This window comes from Larus michahellis, chromosome 1, assembly GCF_964199755.1.
Source record: "Larus michahellis chromosome 1, bLarMic1.1, whole genome shotgun sequence".
In the NCBI taxonomy this organism is placed as follows: Eukaryota; Metazoa; Chordata; class Aves; order Charadriiformes; family Laridae; genus Larus; species Larus michahellis.
This window is the reverse complement of record NC_133896.1, coordinates 44728208-44752254: the sequence shown is the minus strand read 5'-3', so window position 1 is coordinate 44752254 and position 24047 is coordinate 44728208. Positions and strand designations below refer to the sequence as shown.

General features: G+C 37.2%; 1 protein-coding gene across 16 annotated transcripts in view; it reads left to right on the top strand.

The window, feature by feature from the left end:
- The window catches only part of PPFIA2 (PTPRF interacting protein alpha 2), a 341503-nt gene that overhangs the window by 156710 nt on the left and 160746 nt on the right, over positions 1–24047 (top strand). For 7 of the 16 annotated variants that reach the window (XM_074574213.1, XM_074574183.1, XM_074574173.1 and 4 more), the window contains one exon: positions 19913–19975. The exons of the other annotated variants lie outside the window; for them this stretch is intronic. In XM_074574213.1, coding sequence (XP_074430314.1) covers positions 19913–19975 — 63 coding nt within the window. The remainder of the gene's footprint in view (positions 1–19912; positions 19976–24047) is intronic. 16 annotated transcript variants of the gene reach the window in all.

Genomic DNA, 24047 nt, shown 5'->3' with positions numbered 1-24047 from the left:
ATACTGGTAGGCCACTATAAGGTCTCCTGGGAGCCTGCTTTTCTCCAGACTGAACAACCCCAACTCTCTCAGTCTGTCCTCATAGGAGAGGTGCTCCAGCCCTCTGATCATCCTCGTGGCCCTTCTCTGGACATGTTCCAGCACGTCCATATGTTTCTTGTAGTAGGGGCTCCAGAACTGGACGCAGTACTCCAGGTGGGGTCTCACGAGAGTCGAGTAGAGGGGGAGAATCACCTCCCTAGACCTGCTGGCCACTGTTTATTAAATACATCTTGGGCACTAAAAGGCAATGAAATCAACCGTTTGGAAGGTATTTGTTAACAGCTTTTCATTTGCCTTTATGGAATAGCAGCATTGAATATATTTATTCTACCTCCATTTGGTTGCAATAACAAGTTGAGCAAAAGTATGCGATTGTGATGGCTTAAAATGATAAGGGTTATTCTTTTAATCACCCAGGTATTTTGGAAATTTTGGAGAGAGGTTAAATATTTTTTATCTGAAATGTCCTTAAAACGATCCCCAGCCATTGAAAGATTTTGAGAACATCTACGTGTTGACCTAAAGCTGGAAATCAAGTTTCAGAACACATTTACAACATCATCATCATTATTATTGTTGTTATTATTATTATTATATTCTTATCAAGAAGTAAAAAATGCAGTTTTTCTGTCCCTTATGTGATTGGAAATAGATAAAAATCTGAGGCAGGAGCTCTGATAATAGCTCATTCATAATATTCCTGAAGTTACTAAGAGTTTCTGGTTTCACCTCTCCAGAATTGGTGAACTTGGTCCTGCTGATCTTGAATGTGAAAAATGCGTGAGCTTCATTCGTGTTTTTTCCTTTTATTTTGTATTTATCTTGATACAACAGACAAAGGTGTTAGGTCAGGTTGTTCTTTTGGTTTCTTGATATGCATCCAGTAATGTTAGAAGGAGAATTTTGGAAGCCTTAAACCCATTTTTTAATGTATGTTCAAAGTGTTACAGGGAGCTCTTGATAAGTAAGCAACATGGTTTTGAGAAGCTGCAGTCTGCATCTTCCTCTTTACTGACTCAAATTACATACTTTGAAGTAGTTGGCTTGATTGTCTTACCTGCGTTTTGGATTGAGCACATTTGGAGCAGCTCTCTCACGTGTGTGGCATGGTTTTATTCTACACAGCATGCAAGGATTTAGTGTTCATATTCCATATGGTTCTTTTATTCCTCTTCCGACAGCTGTAGGGATTATTTCTTACCTAGAGCAATATGTGCAAACAGAACATTAATTTGCTACAGCTAATGCTATTGCTATTGAAACTAAATGGTTAAAACTGAAGCCCTGTATGTAAAAACAAATATAAGCCTACATACATAGGTGAAAACCACCATTGCATTTGATTTCTCATAGGATTAGTCAATAATATTTATACTAATAATGATAATATGAGCTGTAGTATATTTTCTAACATCGCATATGATATATACTACCCTAACAAACAATGGTGGAAACCTGATAAAGCAAATGTTTAAAATCTAAGGACTTCATCTACTGTGTTTGTGCTGCTGACGTTTTTTTGAAAAGCTTTACTTAAGAATCTATGCCTACATGTTTTTTTTAAATGCAAGTTTCTGTCTTTTTGCATTTTTAAGGTTAGAATAAGAGTTGATTGAGTCATCAGAGATCTTAGAAACAACTAATATCAGGTGTAAACCATTTCATCTTCTTTTTTGGAGCCGCTTGAGTTTATACAGCTCACTGCAGTCCCAAAGGAGCTAAAAACTCAGCAGAGTATGGTGCAAAGCAGCGTAAAAGCACCTGCTTTGTGTCCAAAAGCAGGGTGTTATTTTGTTGTTGTTCCTGGGTTACTGAGCACTGTACTTTGCTGCTTCCCGTTCTGGAGTTAGGACATTCAGGACTAATGCAAGCGTCTTCTATTGCACAGCACAGTCATGCTCACAGACTCTGCTCTTTGTACTGTAGATTTTGAAATGGTTCCAATTTGCTTAAAAATCCTTTTTTCTTTTTTTTTTTTTCCAAATTGGTGGCACATTTTATCTAGTTTCTGTGTCTGGTTGGTACAGTCTGGGCTGTGCTTCTTTTTGACTCTTACTCTTTTCCTATGCTTATAAGGAATAAGTCATAGAATGTACTTTATGTTCTATGTGTAACTTGCACGTACATCCAGAGAGCAGGAGGCTCCAGATGAGCACACTGACAAAGTGTAGTCGGCCTGGAGAGCTGAGTAGCACCTGAAGCTTTGGGGCTGATGGCAGTGGCTACTGATACAAGCCTTTACTGGTACATATTACTGCCAGGCTATCTAGTGATAAAAACAGATCAAAACTTAGCAATTTCCTCTCCAAAGCCTGCTGATGAATACTGCTATATGTGAGCAGGGTATTCTTGTTTTTCTGCTGTGAGAGTTAACAAAATTTCAGCAATGTGTAAACACTGTGAAAGAAAAATTAGCTATCCCATCTGCTTTCCTCTGACTAACATTTCTTCCATCACATGTTTAAGCCTCTCTGATGGAATTAAAAATAGATAGCTACAGAGGAGCCCACATCTATTCATTGACACTCAGTCTTTGAAACTTACAACCATAAAATCACTGGAGTAACAGACCCAACCAGGCATATATATAAAAGCCAGATTTTCATTAAATGCTCCAGTTGCACTGTTTCTGTATCTCATCCTTTTGGTAAAATTCTGTTGGGAAGTTTAAATATGAAGATAAATTGATGAGGCTTACACAAACTGGAAAAGTGGGAAGGGTTAATTTTAATTCCTCAGAACGGTGAAGGGCAAAAGGTTTCATTTCTTCTGGCTCTCATACTGGCCCATCACTGCAGTATTTGGTCAGCTCAGAATCACTGTTATAGTGACACATATTGATATATGATATATATTGAATAACTGATCTTTTTGTTTGGTGGCGTGATACAAAAATGGAAGAGGATAACTGTTCCACTCTGAGCTTGTTACAGCCTAAAGGGTTACCTGGCTTGCAGGTGTGTAGAGATTGCAACTGTGGGTTGGTAGGACATGGAGGTTTAGTCCTTTTAATCTCTACTTTATTACAGATTACCACAAATACCACAAAAGTCGCCACTAGCAAGTATACCTTTGATTAATAAAGCATGCTAATCTATCTATCTATATATATCTCAAGCTATTACAAATTATCAGCAATCAATAGTATAGCAGCGATCAATAGTAGCAACAATCAATAATAGCAGCATCCAATAATAGCAACAATGACGTATATATATAATACTCTGGATTTCTACAAACTTAGAACTAGTGAAGCAAACTTACCAATAATGTAACAGCAAATATGACAGATTACTTATATGTATACATATGGTACCAAGCTCATTAAACAGATTCTGGATGGGGCCAAACCACCCCAGAGGGGAGGACCAACCCATCCCAGACGCAGGAGGACAAAATGAACTGACTCCAATTTTTATTCCAGACTGTCTTCCTGTTCTTGCAGTTAGAGCAGCCAATGGCAGTTACTGATTGTTACGTTCTCAGGGTATTTTCCCCTTTTTCCAGACTATTTTTCACGCTTTCAAATGATAAGTTGCCATGACAGTTCATTGGTTTTGCGCTTATCGATGGTATCTCAGGGTGTCTCTGGTTTCTGCGTACCCAGCTGTACTTCAAAGATGCCAGCTGCGCTTCTCAGGGATGCTTCTGGTTCACAGGCCTAGTTCCCAGGCTAACAGCTCCCAGGCTGGCAGGCATGTTCTCTGTCAGTATTTCAGCAGACATTTTCTTCTATTCAGTAATTTTCCTTTCTAAACAGGTTGCTTTTATGGCTGCTCACATCAGAGCTCCAAGTGCAAGTTTTAATTTTGCTATTAATAAGAACTTTATCAGAAAAAAAATGAGATATTTGGTTACAAAGCTGGTAGTTTACGTAGGTAATTTAAGTAAATTAAGAATGTGTGTTATGGTCCTCTTTTTTACCTATTGTTTAGTAGCTGTGACATTGATCCAGGATCAGACATTAAATTCGAGCAGCCTTTAGATTCCTTCTATGCTTGGGAAGATTTGCCTCCACTCCTGCCATCTTCCGGAAGAGACTGCAGCAGCCAGGCCGGTCCCTGACCTGTGCTGATCTCCTGCTTGGCCCTGAGACACCACATGTAAGCCATTAACAACCGAGTAGGGCAGGGACAAAAATCCAAGTGTACCATATACTGCGGGAAGTGCCCCAACTTGTCTGAAAGTCATTTTCTTTTCTGGAGGAGTTAACCATATAGAAAGGGGAATAGCTCCAATAGAAGAGATTAAAGTTCATAAATATTTTGTGGCTTAATCCTGTGGACACTCACCCGAGTGGTAGCAGACTGGTTCATATCCGCATTCTGAAAATGGTAGGGACTACATTTGACATGAGTGTCCTCCCTGTCGTGTGACTTAGCTATACTGTGCATTGACCTGGGGGTCTCTGTCTTGTATTGGAAATGCTCTTAGTAATAAGACAGAAGTAAAAGAGAGATAGATACACTTGCAGGGTGACAGTAGAGGACAGGAGACAGGCAGCTTTAGTACCTGAGTGCTAACTAGACTCCCAGTGGAATGCCACGTACATAATCTTTTTTTTCTTCTTTTTTTTTTTTTTTTTTAATAACAATACAGTAGTTCCTAACAGGATTTCAAGTACATAGAAACTTTTGAATATTAACAGCAAACCCAAACTATGGGCATAGATTTATGGAAATGAAGAAAATGCATAACTACATGAACTTTCTTAAACAAATATGCATGTAAAATGTTTTATTCTCAGTTTCACTGAGGTTATGGTTGAAGCAGAGTAAGTTTTCAAAACAGATTGACCCGAAATCATAGCTATGATTTCCTTAAAAATCTTGTCTTGCTGTAGGAACATTGGTGTATTTATCTCACTATACACTATTTAATTATTCAATATCACATAGGGTTGCAAAATGTCTTGAAATTTTTTTTTTCCTTATAGATGCATATCATTAATCCCGTCATTGTATTTGAGACAGCTGGATGAGTAAAACCATAAATCTGTTAAAAAGTGCATTGAAAGAGGCAGAGCTGTTGATAAAACGGGTGGGATTCTGAGCTAGAAAAGACGGTACTCCTGTTAAGACACTCATACCTAAGACTATCAAATGAATGCACTTATTGATATAAGTATGTATCTTTGTTCCACCACAAATGTTTTGTTAATGATTAAACCTGCCACACTTCTGACTCATATATAGTTAACCATGTCTCCTGCCAGTGTTAATCGTGTATTCCTTTGATGCACACAAGTGGATATGCCAAGCCATTGTCTGGAGAGAGTATTAGTTAATATACGTATGGTGAAATTCTTCATAGGTTTGCTTTTTTGTATCGTTGAAAGATAATATACTGTATTTAAAACATTATTTAGTCAATTGCAATATTAAATTGCAATATAAAGTATTGGCTAAACATCATCTTTTCGGTAACCATTTTTTCCTGAGGCTGTTTCCTGTGACTACTGCTACAATTTTAAGTAATGTTTCTAACTCCAAAAGTTGTAGTGTCCTGTTTTAATTAATGTCATGCACCAAAGTGCAAGCAAAAAATAAATGGGAAAGTCAGGAATTAATCATACTTTGAAGTCTTGTGGATGGATGGATGGATGGATGGATGGATGGATAGGTGGATGGATAGAAGGATGTGAGAAAAAATTCACAAGTGCATCCTAACAAAACACCTTTTCCATATACACAAAAATTATAATGATTAGAGAAATACACCTTAAAGTCAGTTATTAATAACTCAATATACTTCGTAATCACGTAAGATGCTTCATTGCACTAAGCGCTTCATGTCAATGCCAGTAAGGCTAGCTTGAGCAGTGAGCTCTGTGCAGCGTTGAGGCCTATACAGAACTGTCACCCTTTGAGATATTTTCTTATAGTCAGCGGCAACTCGCTTGGGAAACACTTGTAGATGTGAGTTTTAGAATGTGACTGTCCCGTGCCCAACTAGCCCTTCTGACTTTCCACTTTTGGGAACATCATGCTGTGGGTCTCGCCAAGGTGTGAACTTGGCAGTTGTGCATCCGTTACCAACAGAAACTGCAAGAGAATTATCTCTGTTTCCCATCCTCCTTCCCTCTACCAAATGCAGGAGCTGTTTTCACTGCTTTTAAGATACTCCTTTTGAGACCTTCCTGTGAGTTAGCCTAGCCAGGACGACTGTTTATGCACACTGGTAACTTGTGGTATGTGCAAGAGAATGCAATTCAGTTTAGACTAAGTTGCTTGAATCATTTCAAGCTCTACTCAGTTGAATTGCTTTGCATTTTCCACAGGCCAAGAGCAGGCGGTAAATTTACTGTCTTCTGCATATTTGCAATTATAATCCTTTCTGCAGTATCTCAGTACCTATGAGACATTTTTCCTGTTATGTGTAATTGTAATATTGCAGATGACATTAAAGTTAGCCTTTTAACTCCATTTGCAACTTAAATACGGAGGAAGGATTTTATACTGAGCGAAATTAGTTTCTTTCTGAGTGTTCCCAAGCTGGAATAAGTTTGCTACAATTAAAACCTGTGACATCATAAGGAATACAGTGTGTTTTATTTTTTATAGAAAATATTGCTGTCACTATTCCTCAACAGTCGGATTGCCTAGGCATTCTCTCAGTCTCTGAATGCATTCTTTACAAATAGTTAGCAACTGTATTTTGTTTGAAATGGGAACTCAGCTCATCTTCTTCTGACAGCGATGTGGTAATCTTCAGCGTCAACCAGAAAATCCAGTGTATTTGGCACCTGCTAAAGTTTTCCTTTCCTGTGCTTGCCTGTGGGCAGTGATGATGCAGCAATGGTGAGGAAACAGCTTTTCCAAGTAAAGCATTGTATTTGCCAAGAAAAATGGAATTAAATAACAAAATGCCTTGCCTATGCTTGGCATTTGTTAGGAGGCAAGGCTGGCGGCTTTTTGGCAAAGAGAGGACTGTGCTATATTCAAACCATCTAACTTTGGGAAATTCAATGAAATGTTAAGAATCACCTTTGAAAGTACCTGCCTTTCTCACTCACAGGTCAGGAATCTTGAGCTTTTAACTTCAAGTACTCTGAATTACATTTAATTTAGATGAGATGTGCAAGTAATTCAATCTCAGCTTTCTTGGTACAGATTCTAGATCATAGTTGCTCTTTACTGATCTGTGCTCTCTCCATTTCTTCTCTATAGGACTCCTCTTTTAACTGATCAGGGTATTTTGATCTGCCCTTTCCCAGCTGTTAGAAAACTTGCCGTATTAACAAAGCTAGGATCTTCATTACATTATGATGGCTGGCTGTGTGTTTGATGGGGATTCTTCTTCTGGGGGCTGTTAGTTCATATCTTTCTTTTCCCTTTCTAGCTATGTTTTATGAGCACTTTTTAGCTTATAAAAATAATACTTGAAGTACACATAACACGCACATAAAATCATATGATAATTTACTAGGTTGTTACAGTTACCAACTTTTCAGTGACAATATGATGTAAAATTTTGATTTTTTAAAAATAAGTATTGGAAAGCTGTATTTCTTTTTTCTAGCCTCAAAATAATGTTCAAAATATATTATTTTTTATTAAAATTACAAAATGTTATTAGTATTGTTGTCAGACCCTCATGGTTTAAATTTGGATTTTTACACTAATCCACAAAATACCTCTGTTTTGCAAATTAGATTCTGTATTTTTTTTATATGCACTTGTCTATATCTGCAGTTATGATGTGCTCAAAAAGCTTGTTTTTGTCTGGATCTGCAGTCTTTCATGTTTCTGTGTGGGTGAGTCTGAGAAAAAATATAGCCAATATTTATCCAGTGAGGCTTTGATGCTAATTCTTTGGCTGTTTGAGTAAGTGTTGCCAGGGTAATGTTTTATTCTTTTAATTATATTCTTTTCACTGTATTCAGTGAAGTGTGTGCTCTTGAATCTAGCATTTTAAGTTGTGCTATAGTCTCAGTTTTATATGGGCATGTTAATTATTGTTATACTTTCAAATTCTAGTGCTTAGGTAGGTAGAACAGTTGTATGCAGAGAAGCAATATCATAGGTATCAGGAAACCTTTTCTTCCCTGGACCGCTCCTTGGTCACTGCTGCAGCATCAGGGACTAGTAGCGCCGTAGCAAAGCAGCCCGGTGGCAACGCCCAGCTGTCTTGCGCACTTTCAAGTCCCCTGGCATACATGCAATTTAAGCACCATTCTCATTATTTTCAACCGATTTTCAATATCCCTTTCTGTTTATTTTCATTAAAAAGACGTACCTCTTCCAATGTATTCTGTTAGGAAATTTGGTCTGATTTATGCTTCAAGCAGCTGAAGAGAATATTACATGTGGAGAAAATAAGCTAAAAGCTTATTTTTATAACATTTTTATAAGCTAAAATGTTCTTGGAGCATTTTAGATTTAATATTTAGATTTAATAATCAGTTTTATGTGCAACTCATCCTAAAATATATCCTGACATAGTTCAGATGAATTTTGTTGTTATTTTGATGGTGTGAGGTTTTTGGGTTTGGGGTTTTTTTAAACTCCTTAGACTCTGTGGATGATTTCCCTGCCCTGGTGCAATACAAGAGATGAAACTGTAAGCCAATGCAAATAATCTTTCATTTTCTATCCTGTAGATATAATATACTACTTTTCAGATTCTTTCAGGAGGAGATACTGAAAAAGAGGCTTCTGGTTTGCCTTTTCCTCACTCACAGTTTCTTTGTTATTTTCAGTAGAACTGCCTCCACCTCCTCTCTACTGATATCCTCCACCTTTGGGCTGTCTTTCCAAGGTGTAGTTTCACTGCTTGCATCTGCCACTGCTCATGGCTTTTTCAAATGACATTAATGTGAAGCTGAACTGATTTCTGACAGCTGGCTGTTGTCCAAAGGGTTATGAACAGATGAGAAAAAGGCCAAAATATTCTTAATTTGTCTTTGCTGCTGCTTGGCAGCATCATAAGTAGCCTCAGTTCTTGAAACTGTGTGTAAGTCATGAATGTATCATTGTGCTGCTGTACATTTGTCATTTTTGTCTTTTAGTATCTCAGAAGATTGAAGGGGGTCTTTAATGACAGAGAGAAATAATGCTGCTGAAGTCTGAGGCTTAGTCTTCTATACTCTCCAGGAAAGCAAATAAAGTGAAAACAATGAAGTGCATCCACCCAATGTACATGTATCCCAAACATGCGTTGTTTATACACACATGAAATGTTCCCTTCTGCCTTTTTTCAGAGAATAAGAATTCTCAGAACTAAACATTGCAAACATGGTAGCAAGTTATAATATAAATTACTTTAAATAATAATTGCTGCAAGACAGTAGGAATGCATGTGATGGCCCTGACCTATTCAGGACCTACAGAATGTTGTACAATCATCAGTGAGACAGGGAGGAGGAGAGCCAGATTGCTTGGAAGCTGGCCCAACAGAGCAGCATTAAGTCACCCAGGAATTAGCACTATTATACGTGTCCCACTCGTATCTTCAAAAGCAAGCTGTATTTTTTCAGCAATGTCTTCTCTAGAAGGATAAATGTTTAAAACAAACCACCAAACCAAGAACAGTTCTACCAAAACACTGCAGACTGCAGGTATCTATGTATCTGTACGTGTTCTTCTCTGAGGGGACAGACTATGAGAAAAATCAGTGTGCAACAGTGTTAGCCATATTTGCTGGGCTTGTAGAATGAGGTTATAGGTATAAAAGTGGTACTTGTATAAAAATAGAATATGAAAATATTTTCGTGGGATCTATGATTTCCACTGATGATCTCAGCAGACCTAATGTTGCTGGAATTAGAATTGGCAGAGCTTTAATCAATAAACCTCCTTCCTCTTGCATCATCAGGCAAGAGAGAAGGTGTTTTTACATACTTTTTATTTTCCTCTTTAACTTTCTACAACTCTATAGTTTTAAAAACATAGATTTTTCTATTCTCCTAAGAAAGATAGATCACAAATAAATTTTCTTAGTCACTATCTACACAAATGCCAAAGGGGAAATCATCATAAATGAAAAGAAACACTTTCTTTGTTGTGGATACCTTTCCAAAATGTATTTAAATCAAAGGTGAGGATAGGGAGAAAGTATATGTTCTTTAAAATCCTTTTCATGGCGTATTTTCTCAGGTAATGTTCAAAAATATCTGTCTTAGTAGAAATTACCAATGATGTGATGATATCTAAGATTGAAGCTTGTAAAAATAAAATTACTGAACAGAAAATCGGTTCTGTTTTACCTGAAATCAGGACAGGTTTGAGAGGCTGGTAACTGTACATATCAAAGCTATACCGATACAACTTTTAGTTACACACTCAGTTTGTGCAAGGTTATTATATTTTACTGTGCATTCACATCCTTCATACTGAAAATTCAATGAATCATCCAAGAAGTGTTAAATGTGGCCTTTCCTATATCCCCCATCCCTCAGCTGTGTTGTGGAGTCTGGGAGGGGGGATGCAGAATCAAAGTCAGCCTTGCACCTGGTTTGTCCCCATAGTGGCTTAAGCAGTTTTCTGGACTAACTCGCTGTAGGTTTGTGCAGGTCTCTTGACACAGCTGTGCTGAACACAGCAGTGTGGTGGGGGTATGGATGGTTCTTCATGACTGGCTTCCCTGGCCACAGGGGATGGACTGTGTCAAGTCATTTCTTTTTCATCCTGCACCATGGGACTGAGTTCAGGGAAGACATTAAGTCCCTTTTTCTTTGTAAGAGTAGTAAAACAGCAGTTTTCCACTTCACTCTCTGAAAACTTCTTCTCATGTGCCTTCTCTTATTTTTCCTTGACGGAGTCATAGGTCTACATTTAAAGTCTAGCATATTGGGGATTCGTAAACCAACATAGCATAGATGGTACAAGCTCACATGTGACAAAGCAGGCAATGACTTGCAGAGAGGGTACCGTAGGAAGTTCCCAGATAGATATAGGAAATTTTAAATTAGTTCAAGTTGTTTTTTTATACTGTAATGGCTATTTTTTGAATATGAAGTGCATGAAGGATAAACCATTACTGAAGCTTAGCTATCTATGATTACAATTTCCAGATAGACTTATCTTAAATACTGTTATTGAAGGACTGCTTTGCAGTTGGCCAAAATAGTTCGGTCTATATTCTGATGATTCAGCTTGGTGTGGATATTTCAACTGATTAGGCACAGCACAAATTCTTTTATGTATGTGTATGTAGAGGTCAATGATAAAGGTGTGTCAAGTGATTTTAAAGACTTTACTATCTAACCTGTACTTTCCCAAGTAAATACACAAGACAGAAACTGGAAAACACAAATCTCTTCTTTTAAGATACAATTAACTTGCCTTCAGTGTTGATGTTTGAGAATTTATAGTGGTGGGTTGGGGTTTTTTTTGTGGTTTTCCCTTCATAAGAACACTTATCTATTTATGAAGCCAGATAACATAGTACTTAAATCAAAAGTACAAGCACATTAGCTTTTTCAGGGAAAAAGATATTCACCTCTTACCTAGTGGGAACGCCTAGTTGCAAAATGACTCAAGACTGTCTTTCAAGCTTTTCAGCATTATTACAAACATTCACGCTGTGAGATTTATTTTTAGCTGTTCTGTTACTGGAAAATTACCCCAAAATAAAAAGCTTAATTTAGTCTTTATGCTATATTCTCCCTGAAAATACATACATAATCAATAATGTAAAAACACTGGTGTGAACCTGAATCCTATCTGTCTGCAGCCTAAAGTACCTTGATAAGGACACGAAAAATGAACACTAAGACTGACATGATTACAAGCATGAATAAACATTTCTGTGCTTTATCCCTTGCCATCTTACCTTTTCTTTGCACATGTTAAGCAAGAGTTGAGGTATACCCTTCTGGGCCTCTCTAATGTACATGGAGCAGTTGTACCCATGGCTCCTTTTTCTGTGCTCACACTCATGCAGAATAGCCACGTCCCAGAGTCCTCCATAGCCCGGGAATACGTCTCAGGAGTGCAAGAAAGTGTTGGATCCTGCACTCACCCATGGGCACATTTTCTTCTGCCTCGTGCTGCTTACAGGAGATCAGAGGGCAGATTGCCCCTCTGTTTGCAGGACACTTGACATCCTGGCGCATGCATTCAGAGAAATGAGGGAAATATTTATTACTACAAGATAAAACCGTGATTCAGTCTCCTATTTTTTTTTTGCTATGTAGAAATCTGAGGACTGGAACAGTAACAGCCTTTGTATAGGCTTCACCTGACTTTTGTGGGGCAAGCAAAGTTGTCTGCTGTTGCTGAAAATGATTTAGGCATGCTTTTGGCTTTGCCGTCTGCTGTAGTCATACAGTCAGAATGAGACTGCAGGAAGCTGTATTTTGAATGTGTTTTCAGAATTTTGGCTTTGTTTTGCCTTTGAGAAAGCTCTGATAGTCCATGTGATCCATGTCTTGTTTTTCAGATTTCCCTCTCCCTCAAGATCTGTGAGGTTTTTGAAACCTGTATAGGCTCCTCAGTTTCGCTCAAGCTCTGTCTAACCTGGATCTGTCAGAGGTCTGATCTCCTGGAACCACGTGCACAGTTTAGCATCATTCTTAACACGCCTTCCTAAACTACATTTGTTTTATTGTAGGGCAGTATGCAGACACGTGTGAACTGCTGGATCTTCCTACCCCACATCCTGGGCTTTGGTGACAAGAAAGATTATTACTGTAGGCTAGGGACAGGTCTGGCAGCCGGGTGATTAGAGGAGCAGCATTTCAGGGAGTGCAGGAAAGCGCTGTAGGTGTAGTCCATTGGTGGTGGGGGGTTGTTTTGGGTTTTTTTCTTTTGTTTTCTTTACCTTCCTTCCTTCCTTCCTTCCTTCCTTCCTTCCTTCCTTCCTTCCTTCCTTCCTTCCTTCCTCCCTTCCTCCCTCCCTTCCTCCCTCCCTTCCTCCCTCCCTCCCTCCCTTCCTTCCTTCCTTCCTTCCTTCCTTCCTTCCTTCCTTCCTTCCTTCCTTCCTTCCTTCCTTCCTTCCTTCCTTCCTTCCTTCCTTCCTTCCTTCCTTCCTTCCTTCCTTCCTTCCTTCCTTCCTTCCTTCCTCCCTCCCTCCCTTCCTCCCTCCCTTCCTCCCTCCCTTCCTTCCTCCCTCCCTCCCTTCCTTCCTTCCTTCCTTCCTTCCTTCCTTCCTTCCTTCCTTCCTTCCTTCCTTCCTTCCTTCCTTCCTTCCTTCCTTCCTTCCTTCCTTCCTTCCTTCCTTCCTTCCTTCCTTCCTTCCTTCCTTCCTTCCTTCCTCCCTTCCTCCCTTCCTCCCTTCCTTCCTCCCTTCCTTCCTTCCTTCCTTCCTTCCTTCCTCCCTCCCTCCCTCCCTTCCTTCTCCCCTTCCTCCCTTCCTTCCTTCTTTCCTCCCTCCCTTCCTCCCTCCCTCCTTTCCTTCCTTCCTTCCTTCCTTCCTTCCTTCCTTCCTTCCTTCCTTCCTTCCTTCCTTCCTTCCTTCCTTCCTTCCTTCCTTCCTTCCTTCCTTCCTTCCTTCCTTCCTTCCTCCCTCCCTCCCTCCTTCCTTCCTTCCTTCTTCCTTCCTTCCTTCCTCCCTCCTTCCCTCCTTCCCTCCTTCCCTCCTTCCTTCCTTCCTTCCTTCCTTCCTTCCTTCCTTCCTTCCTTCCTTCCTTCCTTCCTTCCTTCCTTCCTTCCTTCCTTCCTTCCTTCCTTCCTTCCTTCCTCCTTCCCTCCCTCCCTCCCTCCCCCCCTTCCCCCCTTCCTCCCTTCCTCCCTTCCTTCCTCCCTTCCTCCCTTCCTTCCTCCCTTCCTCCCTTCCTTCTTTCTATACTAGTCACCAATAAAATGACTTGGAACTGGACCTGGAACGTAAATATCAGAGTCTTAGTGATACATTAGACAGAGCAAAAGAATAGTCAGCATAATTTCCACAGACCTAGTTGGGAAACCAATTATCATAGCATTCCAACACGTTCATCCAGTTTCATATTTTTACGTGGTATCAAGTGAGCATGTCCTTTATTTTCTACCCTTTTAATAAAAAAATCTTGTAGTTTGAAAAGACTTATGCAAAGGAAATTCTGACAATAAGGGAAGGAAATATTTTTCAGTTTTGACTAAGAACTATTCAGACAGTTACTTTCTAGACTTTTTTTATTGACTAAATTTTTAATGATGAAATATATGCCTGAATTATTTCTGTGCCTCAGTACAGCACAGAGGAATGATCTTGAGTTATTTTAATGGTGATATGAACTCAGACTGATTCTGTGATCACTGTTCCAAATCTTTATTTGCTATAATAATTTTCTCCTAAGTTCAATACATTTAAATAAATATTTATAGTGTGTATATATAAGAGGTTATTTTAACTATGGTGATTTTCAGCATTCACATCTCGAAAGATGTTTAAAATGATTAATCAAAGAGTAATTAGTTCAGTCACTGTGATGCAGGTAAACAAATAAATATGAATCTTATTATCTCTTTAAAATGCTCACTTAATGATGTATTTTCTTACTTTGTGTCATCATGTAGCAGTACTGTGGGAGTATTACTATACAGACTGCAATGTCTGCCTTTCTACATATTAGGTTTTAAGGGCAAATTTTTACGTGTAGATTTAACTCTACTGAGATAGCAAGTTCTCTGTAGCTCAGTGGGAATACTCCCATGTACAAAGTCAAGTATGTACAGGTCAATGTACATACCAGAGGGCTACTACTGTTATGGATGGTTGTGGAGGGTGTTTTTTGTTATTTCTTTTTACTTTTTTTCATGCAGATTATCATCATCAAGCATATAATTATTATTAATTTGCGTGTAGTATGTGTACATATATATATGTGGATGGATACAGGGAGGCATATGTGTATGTACAATATATATCAAATCATAGAATGGTCTGGGTTGGAAGGGACCTTTAAAAGTCATATAGTCCAACTCCCCCTGCAATGAGCAGGGACATCTTCAACTAGATCAGGTTGCTCAGAGCCCCATCCAACCTGGCCTTGAATGTTTCCAGGGATGGAGCATCTACAACCTGTCTGGGCAACCTATTCCAGTGTTTCACCACCCTCATCACAAAAAAATTCTTTCTTATATCTAGTCTAAACCTACCTTCTCTTAGTTTAAAACCGTTACCCCTTGTCCGATCGCAACAGGCCCCACTAAAAAATCTGTCCCAGTCTTTCCTATGGGCCTCCTTTTAGTACTGAAAATCCACAATAAGGTCTCCTCGGAGCCTTTGCTTCTCCAGGCTAAACATGCTTATATACTTCTTTGTATATATTGCATCTTATATATGCAAAATTATTATGTATTTATATGTACCCACACACGCACAGACAAACCAATTCTGGTAATACAAATGAGACTCCTTTTGATTTCTTAAACTTTAGAGTACGGACGCTTTCAACTCTGTTGATTTAAAAGCGTTGAGTTGATAATTTAGGACCATTCATTTAGTTCCCATATTTACAATGTCGTTGCACATAACTGAATAGGTAACTGAATGAGGAAGTATAATGAAAGAGCAAAGATAATATATTAAATGATTTTTTAAACGGAGGAAAAAAAATTGTGTATATTTTAGTTCAACTATAAAAGATCACTTTCTGCACAGAACCAGGTGACAGTTTCAGATTAGAGGCCCATCAAAAAAACATCTTTGATATACTGAGGGGAGATGAGAGTAAGATGAGGCAATATAAAGCATTAGGTTTAGTGAAAAGGTTATTGTTGATGGGGTTGTTGGATTTTTTTGAAGAAAATATCTAACATTGTTTGCTAGTGCAAATGGTAAAAGAAATTACAGTGACTTTTTTTTTTGGTTTAATTTAGATGATATATTAAAAGGTCAAACATTTTTCAGGGATAACTATGTGTTTCCACGGAATAAACAGTAATGGGATTTCACAGATTTTGCTGGGAACTTGTGTGCTATGTAAGGCTCATACAGGCTGAGTTCCAGTGTTAGAGGCAAGCTCTGGTTTTGCTGTATACCCAGAAGTGTGTTTTACTGAGATTTAAATATTAATTACAGTTATATTACTTTTTTCAATTTGCGATACCAATGCTAGTATGTAATTTCCAGAAGTGCAGAGTTTCAGTGCATCAGCCTGCTGGGCTTATTTTCCAAAATAAATACCAACTTCTTTCGTCACTTAAGTCCTCCGCTTGAGTAGCCAGGAGAGATTCAAATGTGTCCTTTACGTTTTTTGTCCTCCTTAGTTATGTGTCTCTTACACTGAAGCAGTATCCTTCTCAACAGATCTAAGTGTGGCACGGTCTGCCTTCTAACTTCTTTTCCACCCAAAAGTCTACCTCGCAAGTGAGCTGTGAGTTTGAGCCACCTGGTGGCATTCAGCTTTCCTGGTGAGTCTCAAACTATTAGGCTCTAACGGGTCCCAGAGGCTGCAGTCAACCCTTACGCAAAAGCATGCTGTATATAACTGGCAAGTTTGGTCTTCACTAGGCCTGCAAGATTTGTCTTCATTGCTGCATTGCTTTCTAAGCCAGCCTTTACAGACAGTTTTAAGACTTAAAGCGTGCCAGTGAGTCTCTGAGGTGGCTGCGGAAGAGGAATGACATGTTGTTTGTTTGTAACGGTGTTTGTAATGGAGACCTGAAATCACTTGTTGGTCGTCACAGACTTAACTTATCCAGGGCAAGCCCCAAGAGCTTCAAACTTTTCCATCACTTGAAACTTCAGGCAAGTGCAGCGCTGTCGCTAGACTATTGTCGGGATTAATTCTGCCCAGATTGTCTGGGTAAGGTGGTAAATCTTCACATCCTTCATCCTTTGTTCCTTTTTATTGTAAGAGCTCTCTGTCTTTCTCAATTTACAGAGAGGTACCAAATCTAGCATAATGAAACCCCTATGTGATATAACACCAAATAACATTTAGTCTTGAAAAATAATAGAATCATAGCATAACTTAGGTTGGAAGTGATCTCTGGAGGTCATGTAGTCCATGCATGGCTAACGTTATAGTTAGATCAACTATAAAGGGGTCCTGGGGTCCTGTCCAGTCAGGTTTTGAAATGGTCTTCCATAAATGAGAACATGTTGGTGGGATGTTATATAACAGCCTCACACAAGGCTTTTGTATGTGGAAACCCAAAAAAGAGAGAAGGAGCCTGGAAACATTTCTCGGTCCATCATTTAGGATACAGCTTGAGAATCTGTCCCCATGCATGTGGTTCACTGCAAATAGCTGAAGTGCTCATCCCAGGCAAGAATATGTGGCTGTTCTAGAGCTTCATTTTCAGAATTTTCTCTCCCTGTTGACCCTGCTTTCTTCTCTGATAAATTTTAATGCTTATGCATTTTCTCAAAGAGGACGACCAAACTGTAATAGAAAGTTTCATGAATATTAATTCTAATAGGTTATAGTTACTAGGGTACCAAGTGCTAAGTAGATGCTACAATATTAGATGCATTCCTGAACTGAATAAATATTTTATCACCACGCATGAGATGGGAATTGCTGCATTACTTAGACTGCATAACTCATTCATGGATTTTGTATCTCAAATGACTGCCAGTAAAATCTTCATGACAATATGATGTATTTGCCTTAACATGCATAGTTTGGAGACAAACAGTTTTAGAATTAATGCACAAAATTTTTACTTTTTATTGACTGTTTTTCTTTCATTTCTCTTCTCTTAGACCTGACATTTTAGGTGCTATGATTCTAGTTGGATAGGAAATTACCATGACTATAAGGAAATAACCTTACTAATAGGAAATAGCCAATTATGTAAAGTTTCCCATAACAGGCCTGAAAAGTCAAAATACTGGACCTTAAGCCTATCAACTGCTAGAGTTGAACACTGTTCATTTTATACCTTTTATCAATAAATCTTTACTCACAGTTTTACAAGAGGAAAAAAGGGGTTAAAGTGTTTAAATTTGAAAAATTAGGCTAAAGTCACTCAGAGATTATTGCTGTTAACAGTGATGGAAAGCAAAGACGAATTAGTTAACAGAGCTGAGATGCAGCAGTCAAAAGTATACAGTAGATCTACCTTTTCACAAAAAAGTGAAAATTATGAGAAAACATGATACGAGACATATGTAAATTAAAAAATATACAAAAATGTGTAAACTATTTACATTTTTATCCAAGTGCATTTGTTTCAACCCTTTTATAGTAGTTGTACATTTATAAACATTGCGATTAATATGCATTAAACTATTATTAATCAAGATGTGTTAGACTGAAATAATGAATGGATAAAGTTTGTGATGTGCTTGAATTTGTAATTCTTGTGCTGAGATATTGTTTATTTTAAAACAGTGTCATGCTGACATAGTGTGGGCTGTTTTCCTTACAAAATTCTGGAGCAACGGTGGTGTTAAAGATGCACCTAAACGTGATACGTGAATTGACCATGAAGTTGCTTTGAATGGAAATGTTCTTTTCAAAAGTAGCTGCTTTGTATGAAGTGAAATGTCCTGTGAAAAACAGTTAAAAAGCATTACAAAAATGTTTTCAAATATTTAAGGGTGTAAATCTCAAGAAGGGAAATCTAACACAAGCAAGTTAAGAACTTGCCAGCATACATGGAGAATTCTGCTAAAAATTTGAGATTTACTCTTTTTGTTATCACTAATAGCATAATTCTCCTTTAAAACATTGAAAGCTTAAAACTTTTTCAAATATTTAAAAACTGTTACAAATCACAATGTGAAGTTCATTGGCAATGTGTGGTTTGTGGGTAGATGAGTGTGGATACATGCCTGTGGCTGTTACTAAATATATTGATAATGTGCACGTTTTTGTTTACCGCAAAAGTCATAATATACAGTCAGGCTTAACTTCCTCAAAAATTATGACAGTAAAGTGATTGTAAAACACATCTTAAAATATGTTGTATTTTCCAAATGTTATATTGTGCTATTAGAAATACTTGAAGCCAAAAATACTGTCTTTTTGTCAGTTCTGAATACCAGGTTTACTGCATGGAGTTGGTAAATAGTCACAGAAATAAAGCTTAGGTCAATATTTACTTTGAGAGATGATGAAGCTCAACTATAATTAGCATGAACATTGTATGTATTGTTACATATGGTCTAAACAATGGAAAGAAATTGTTTAGGAGTTTAGTCTAGAACTGGTTGAGTTTTTTTTAAATGGCAGTCAGGATAAATTGAACCAGAGGTTTAAAAAGTACTTCAGAACTTTTTGAAAATTTCTGCTGTTAATTTCCTCTGAAGTACATTTTGAGATCTGAAGAAATGTCATCTGGTCAGAGTGCCTGCTAGCTGGGGTCTTTCTAAAGAAGAATGTTATATTTTGGGCTCTGCAAAAATAAATTAAAAAGTCATGAAAAAGGAGGAGAAGTAGCATTCAATGCTAAAATGTATTATTCACATAGCTGAAGGGACTTCCAGATTTTTAACTGCACATCACTTTTTTCCTACTATTTTTCCACTCTTGTGATTGGTGCACCAGAGAAGTGTGAGACAGCATGAAAGATGTATCAATTTAATAGGTAAATTCTACCTAATAATTTCATAGGTTTACTTCGTTTGATGTCTTTCCATAAGATTTTTTAATTTTGGGGAGAAGATCTTACTTTCTTCAAACCTCACAAAGAGGTAAACCTCTTGCTTTATGTAGACACCTCAGATTAAAATTAGCCATGGAGCTATTATTATTTCTCCATAGTTATCTGGCTGTTTGACAGTGCTTCAGAGTTCACTTCGGTGAACAAAGTACAGAACACCAAAGCGACTTACTCTTTGGTTGTTCTCAGCACCTCGCGAGCCAGGAGATGTAACAATACTTTCAATTTTTTTATGTGAATTTCAGTTGAGCCACATTTTTGTTCTTTTAGATCAGCTTGGTTGAATTATAATAACGTTCATCGTGTTAGCATGGTGTAATTTAAATATACTGTAGCACTGTACAACATTCTTTTCCATTCAGCAGAATCTCTGTTGCCCCCTTTTTCAGATGACGGTTGCTGCTGGTACGAGCATTGAGAATAACATTCAAAGGACCATATCCTGCCCTAATGTATGTTCAAAATATCTTGGATTTTTGTGTAATTTAAATGCGAAGCGTCCTTATGTGAATTTGGTATTTTGTTGCCCACAGAAGCTTGTGCATCTTGAGGTTACTTCACATTATATATTTCAGGGTCAATGAATATTGTACTACAAGTGAGGTCTCAGCCTATCAAAATTACTGAATTACTGACATTTTTCTCTATATGGTTTGATGGTATAGCAAAATAAAGGCAATGATAATATATTCACAGTTCCTTCTGCATTTACCTTGCTTCCCACCCAGCTCAATGCTCCTGTCAGTTGAAATCAGTAGAACAGCAATAGGCAAAATGAGGAAAACAGTGAGAGGCTATATTTATTCTACTTAACCTTGTTCTAAATTGGATTTTGATATGAAGATGTGTAATACTAAATTTGGAAGGAAGGTAATTTCATTTTTCTTCCTTAAAAAAATATATCCCATGACTTAAAATAGAAGGGAGGAGTTACTATTGCTTATGAAAGGCAGAATAAGAAATCTATTTTGTTAAGAAAAGAAGCAAATCATTCACTTGTAGTATAATAGGTCATTTATCTTTTTTAGTAAACTGTTCAGATAATGGAAAGTCGGTGGGCCAAAATTGAACTCTTACAGATTAATGGGAAACATTAATGAGAATTTGTGATGTACCACTGAGAAAAACATGTTCTGCATTGTATAGAAGCTATTTTTTTATCATGTAATGTGTGTAATAATTTCTTTTTCAGCTAAAGATTATCATGTTTATAGGAGAACTGGCATAAGGAGGCCTGGATAAACATTTCCATTACTTCATGTTCTTCTAAGATATAACAAATAATCAAAGTACAAATACAATATAGTAAAAATAACTAATAACTAAGACGAAAAATACTGTGATTCGATATTGTTAGCTCGTCCTCCCTGTCTGGGAAAAAAATTCCACATCTTAAAGCAATCTTTTTTCTGGAAAGTTTATGCTCTTGAGGGAACATAGAGAAATTATTTACACTGCATTCTTAGAAGATACTGCATCTCACTATCTGAATCATTATGGATTTCTGAATACATTCCTTGGACGGACCGATATGATAAATTCTTGGCTATGATATGTACTGTTTGATTCCACTTCCGTCCTTTCTTCTATGCAGAGGAAAAAAAGCTTCCTCAATTCATAATGTATGATTAATTTCCAATCTTACAGTTTTTCAACATGACTTTAACTTCTCCAAGGCAATTTTAGTACTTCAGTCTGAAAATAGTACTATTTTTAATGGAAGTTAGTAATAGGAGATATAATAATATGACAGAAACATAGAAAAATGCAGGATTTCAGATTTAGTTATGGGGTCTTTCAGTTTGTTTTCTTTTTCTTTTTTGAAAAGTACATTAAGACAGGTTCTAAATATATGTTTTCTTAAAAGAATGAAATAAACCAACAACTCAGAGATTTTCTTTTATTCTTTGGATTATAACCATTACCACTAAAATCAGTAAGCAATTCACTAACTGCCTTTGAACAAGAATATCCTTATTCTTGCCTTTAGTGATCACAGAAGCTGTCATTGTAAACTACAGCTCTTAATTGTTGCCCATTTTTAATTGTGTTCCTTCTCTTTGGACTTTTGTGAGGATTTTTTTTTCTCAAAAAAAAATAAATCGACCTACACAGGAAAGGGGATAAAATTTAGGATTCATTAAATGCTCTTCTAACTCCATCTCCTGATTTTCTTGTCTCAAGTTTAATGTTGAATTTAATGCTGTTGTCTCTGCTCTTGAGACAGTGGAAGCTAGAGTCAGTCTCACGTGTTGGCTTTCTGAAGGGATCAGTCTCTCCATTGACTAAAAAAGGACCTAAAAAGCCATCTTGGCTTAGATACCTTGCTTATAGGTGATTAAAATTAAGTAGGGAAAACCCTGTTTTCCCAATTTAAGATGGTGTTTAGGACAAGAATTACCTCACCAAACTGTAGCGTCCTAAAAGCCTGGTGTTCAATTAAGCTATGATGCAGCCACTTTCAATTAGGAAAACAAGGTATACCATTTGAAGAATCATCCCCTCTTAAGATAGCTTGGATGGATTGTCACTGAGGGGTCTTTTTCTCTTAACTTAAGCAGCAGGCTGGGCGAATAGCTTATCCTAGATACTAAAGACCATTGTCAAAGCTGAAACTTGGAAAAAAAATGTAATTCCTGAGTAGATAACAGTGAAAAATCTTGCAATTCAGTTGAAAGACTAGGCTTTAATATTTCCCTCCAAAATCTCTCCACGAACTAGAAAGAATTCTTAAATGGTCTTTAATAAAAAAGTTAGTTCACAATCTAGTTTTCACTTTTAGTGTAAATAGACAAAAAAACTTTCACATTTAAAACTGCTCTTTATTTCCTCCTCAGGGGAAAATAACACAGTTCAGTCACAAAGGGTGTGAAACAAGCTCTTGACATTATTATTTATTTCTACCCACAATCATTGTCAAGCGGTCATGAGGCCTAATTTTAGATTCTTACTTTATAAATAGGTGCAAACAACCAAATTCTTAACTACGAAGCCTCTTAAGAAGGAGACATGGTATTTGTTGTGTTCACACTTCCAAATAATTCTCAATGAAAGTTCATCTTATGCAGATGATTTTTTATACTTGAATTCCTCATATTTCTTTTCAGTTTTATCAGATTTTTAAATTTATAATTATTAATGACTTAAAGTCCTGTTAGATACACAAGGATCCTGTTCAGAGACAGAATATGACCCTTACCAGCATCTGCATGTCACCCAAATACACGAAGTCTTCAGCAAGAGCAAGGAGTGGAAATCTGCACTTCCCCTTTCACTCGGCATCTTGCAGGGAGGAGAGGAAGGGAAGGCAGTTCCGCCTTACAAGTACTTCTCTTGGCACAAGATTTCTCTTGGGACACTGTAACAATTGCAAAAGCAGATCCGGCTTCACTTTAGAGAGATACTGTAACTGAAAAGATTCATACAAAACTTGAATAATTGCAAAGTGTTTTATTCATTCCTAAATGCTCTAGTTTCCTGAGGATTGAAAACTGTTTATGTAGCCATTCGTTTACGAATAAAACCTGGCTCCTTAGACTTTTCACAAGTACACTTTTATATTATGACTGATTGTTCTTATGCTAATTAGGAAAAAATTGCTAAAGGAACAGCTTAATGCACTTTGTAATATATGAGAAAGAAAATTAATTAAATCATTTATTTTATTCCATTGAATTCCAAACTTGCAATTACCTGTGTGAACCATAGTTTTAATAACTGGCATTAAGGCTGTCGAATCTACAGCTGAAAATGTTTGAATGCATGGTAACTTTTCAATTATTGGGCTACATTATTCTGAAATGTTTTCTGCTTTCTCGTAATTACTGTGAATTGCACAACTTTGTATTTCTGCCTTTTGTAAAAGGGATAGCTGTGGAGAACGCTCTCAGAAGCATAAAATTTTCAGTCAGTATATAATGCACTGGTTCAGCATCTTAATCACATGGCATTAATTATACAGTTAGAATTAATTATAAAACTCAGTTATTTAGTCAAAAAAAGGCAAAATACATTTGATTTGGCTTTTCTGTCTCTTAATCTCAGACCTAAAACCTATTTCTAGGAGTACTCCTATAGAAGCAGAGTTCGACATGCTAAAACTCTACAGAAAACATAGAATAAATTGTTCATCAGACATATATGCTAAAAGGTTAAAACAGCTGTATTAAGCCTGAGTAACATCTCTTACTGTTATTAATAAAAAATGTACGAAGGTTTTTAAACATAAAGGTTGCTTAGTACATTATTTGCTAATAGAAATACACTGCAAATCTTGCAATAAAAGTGAAAATCAAGAAGAAACTGCAATATATTAAAAATTGAGAACTCTGATATAATGATAATTTTCAAGTTACAATTTTGTGGGCAGTTTCCCACAAATGAAAAAGTCTAATTTGCAAGCTGTTGCTCGGTGAAGTTTACACCTCCACAGTCTTCATTATAGGCCTCCATTTGCCTTTATTCCCACATGAACTTTCTGTTTTCTATTTCTCATTATTATAAATTGTTTTCACGACAGAAGCT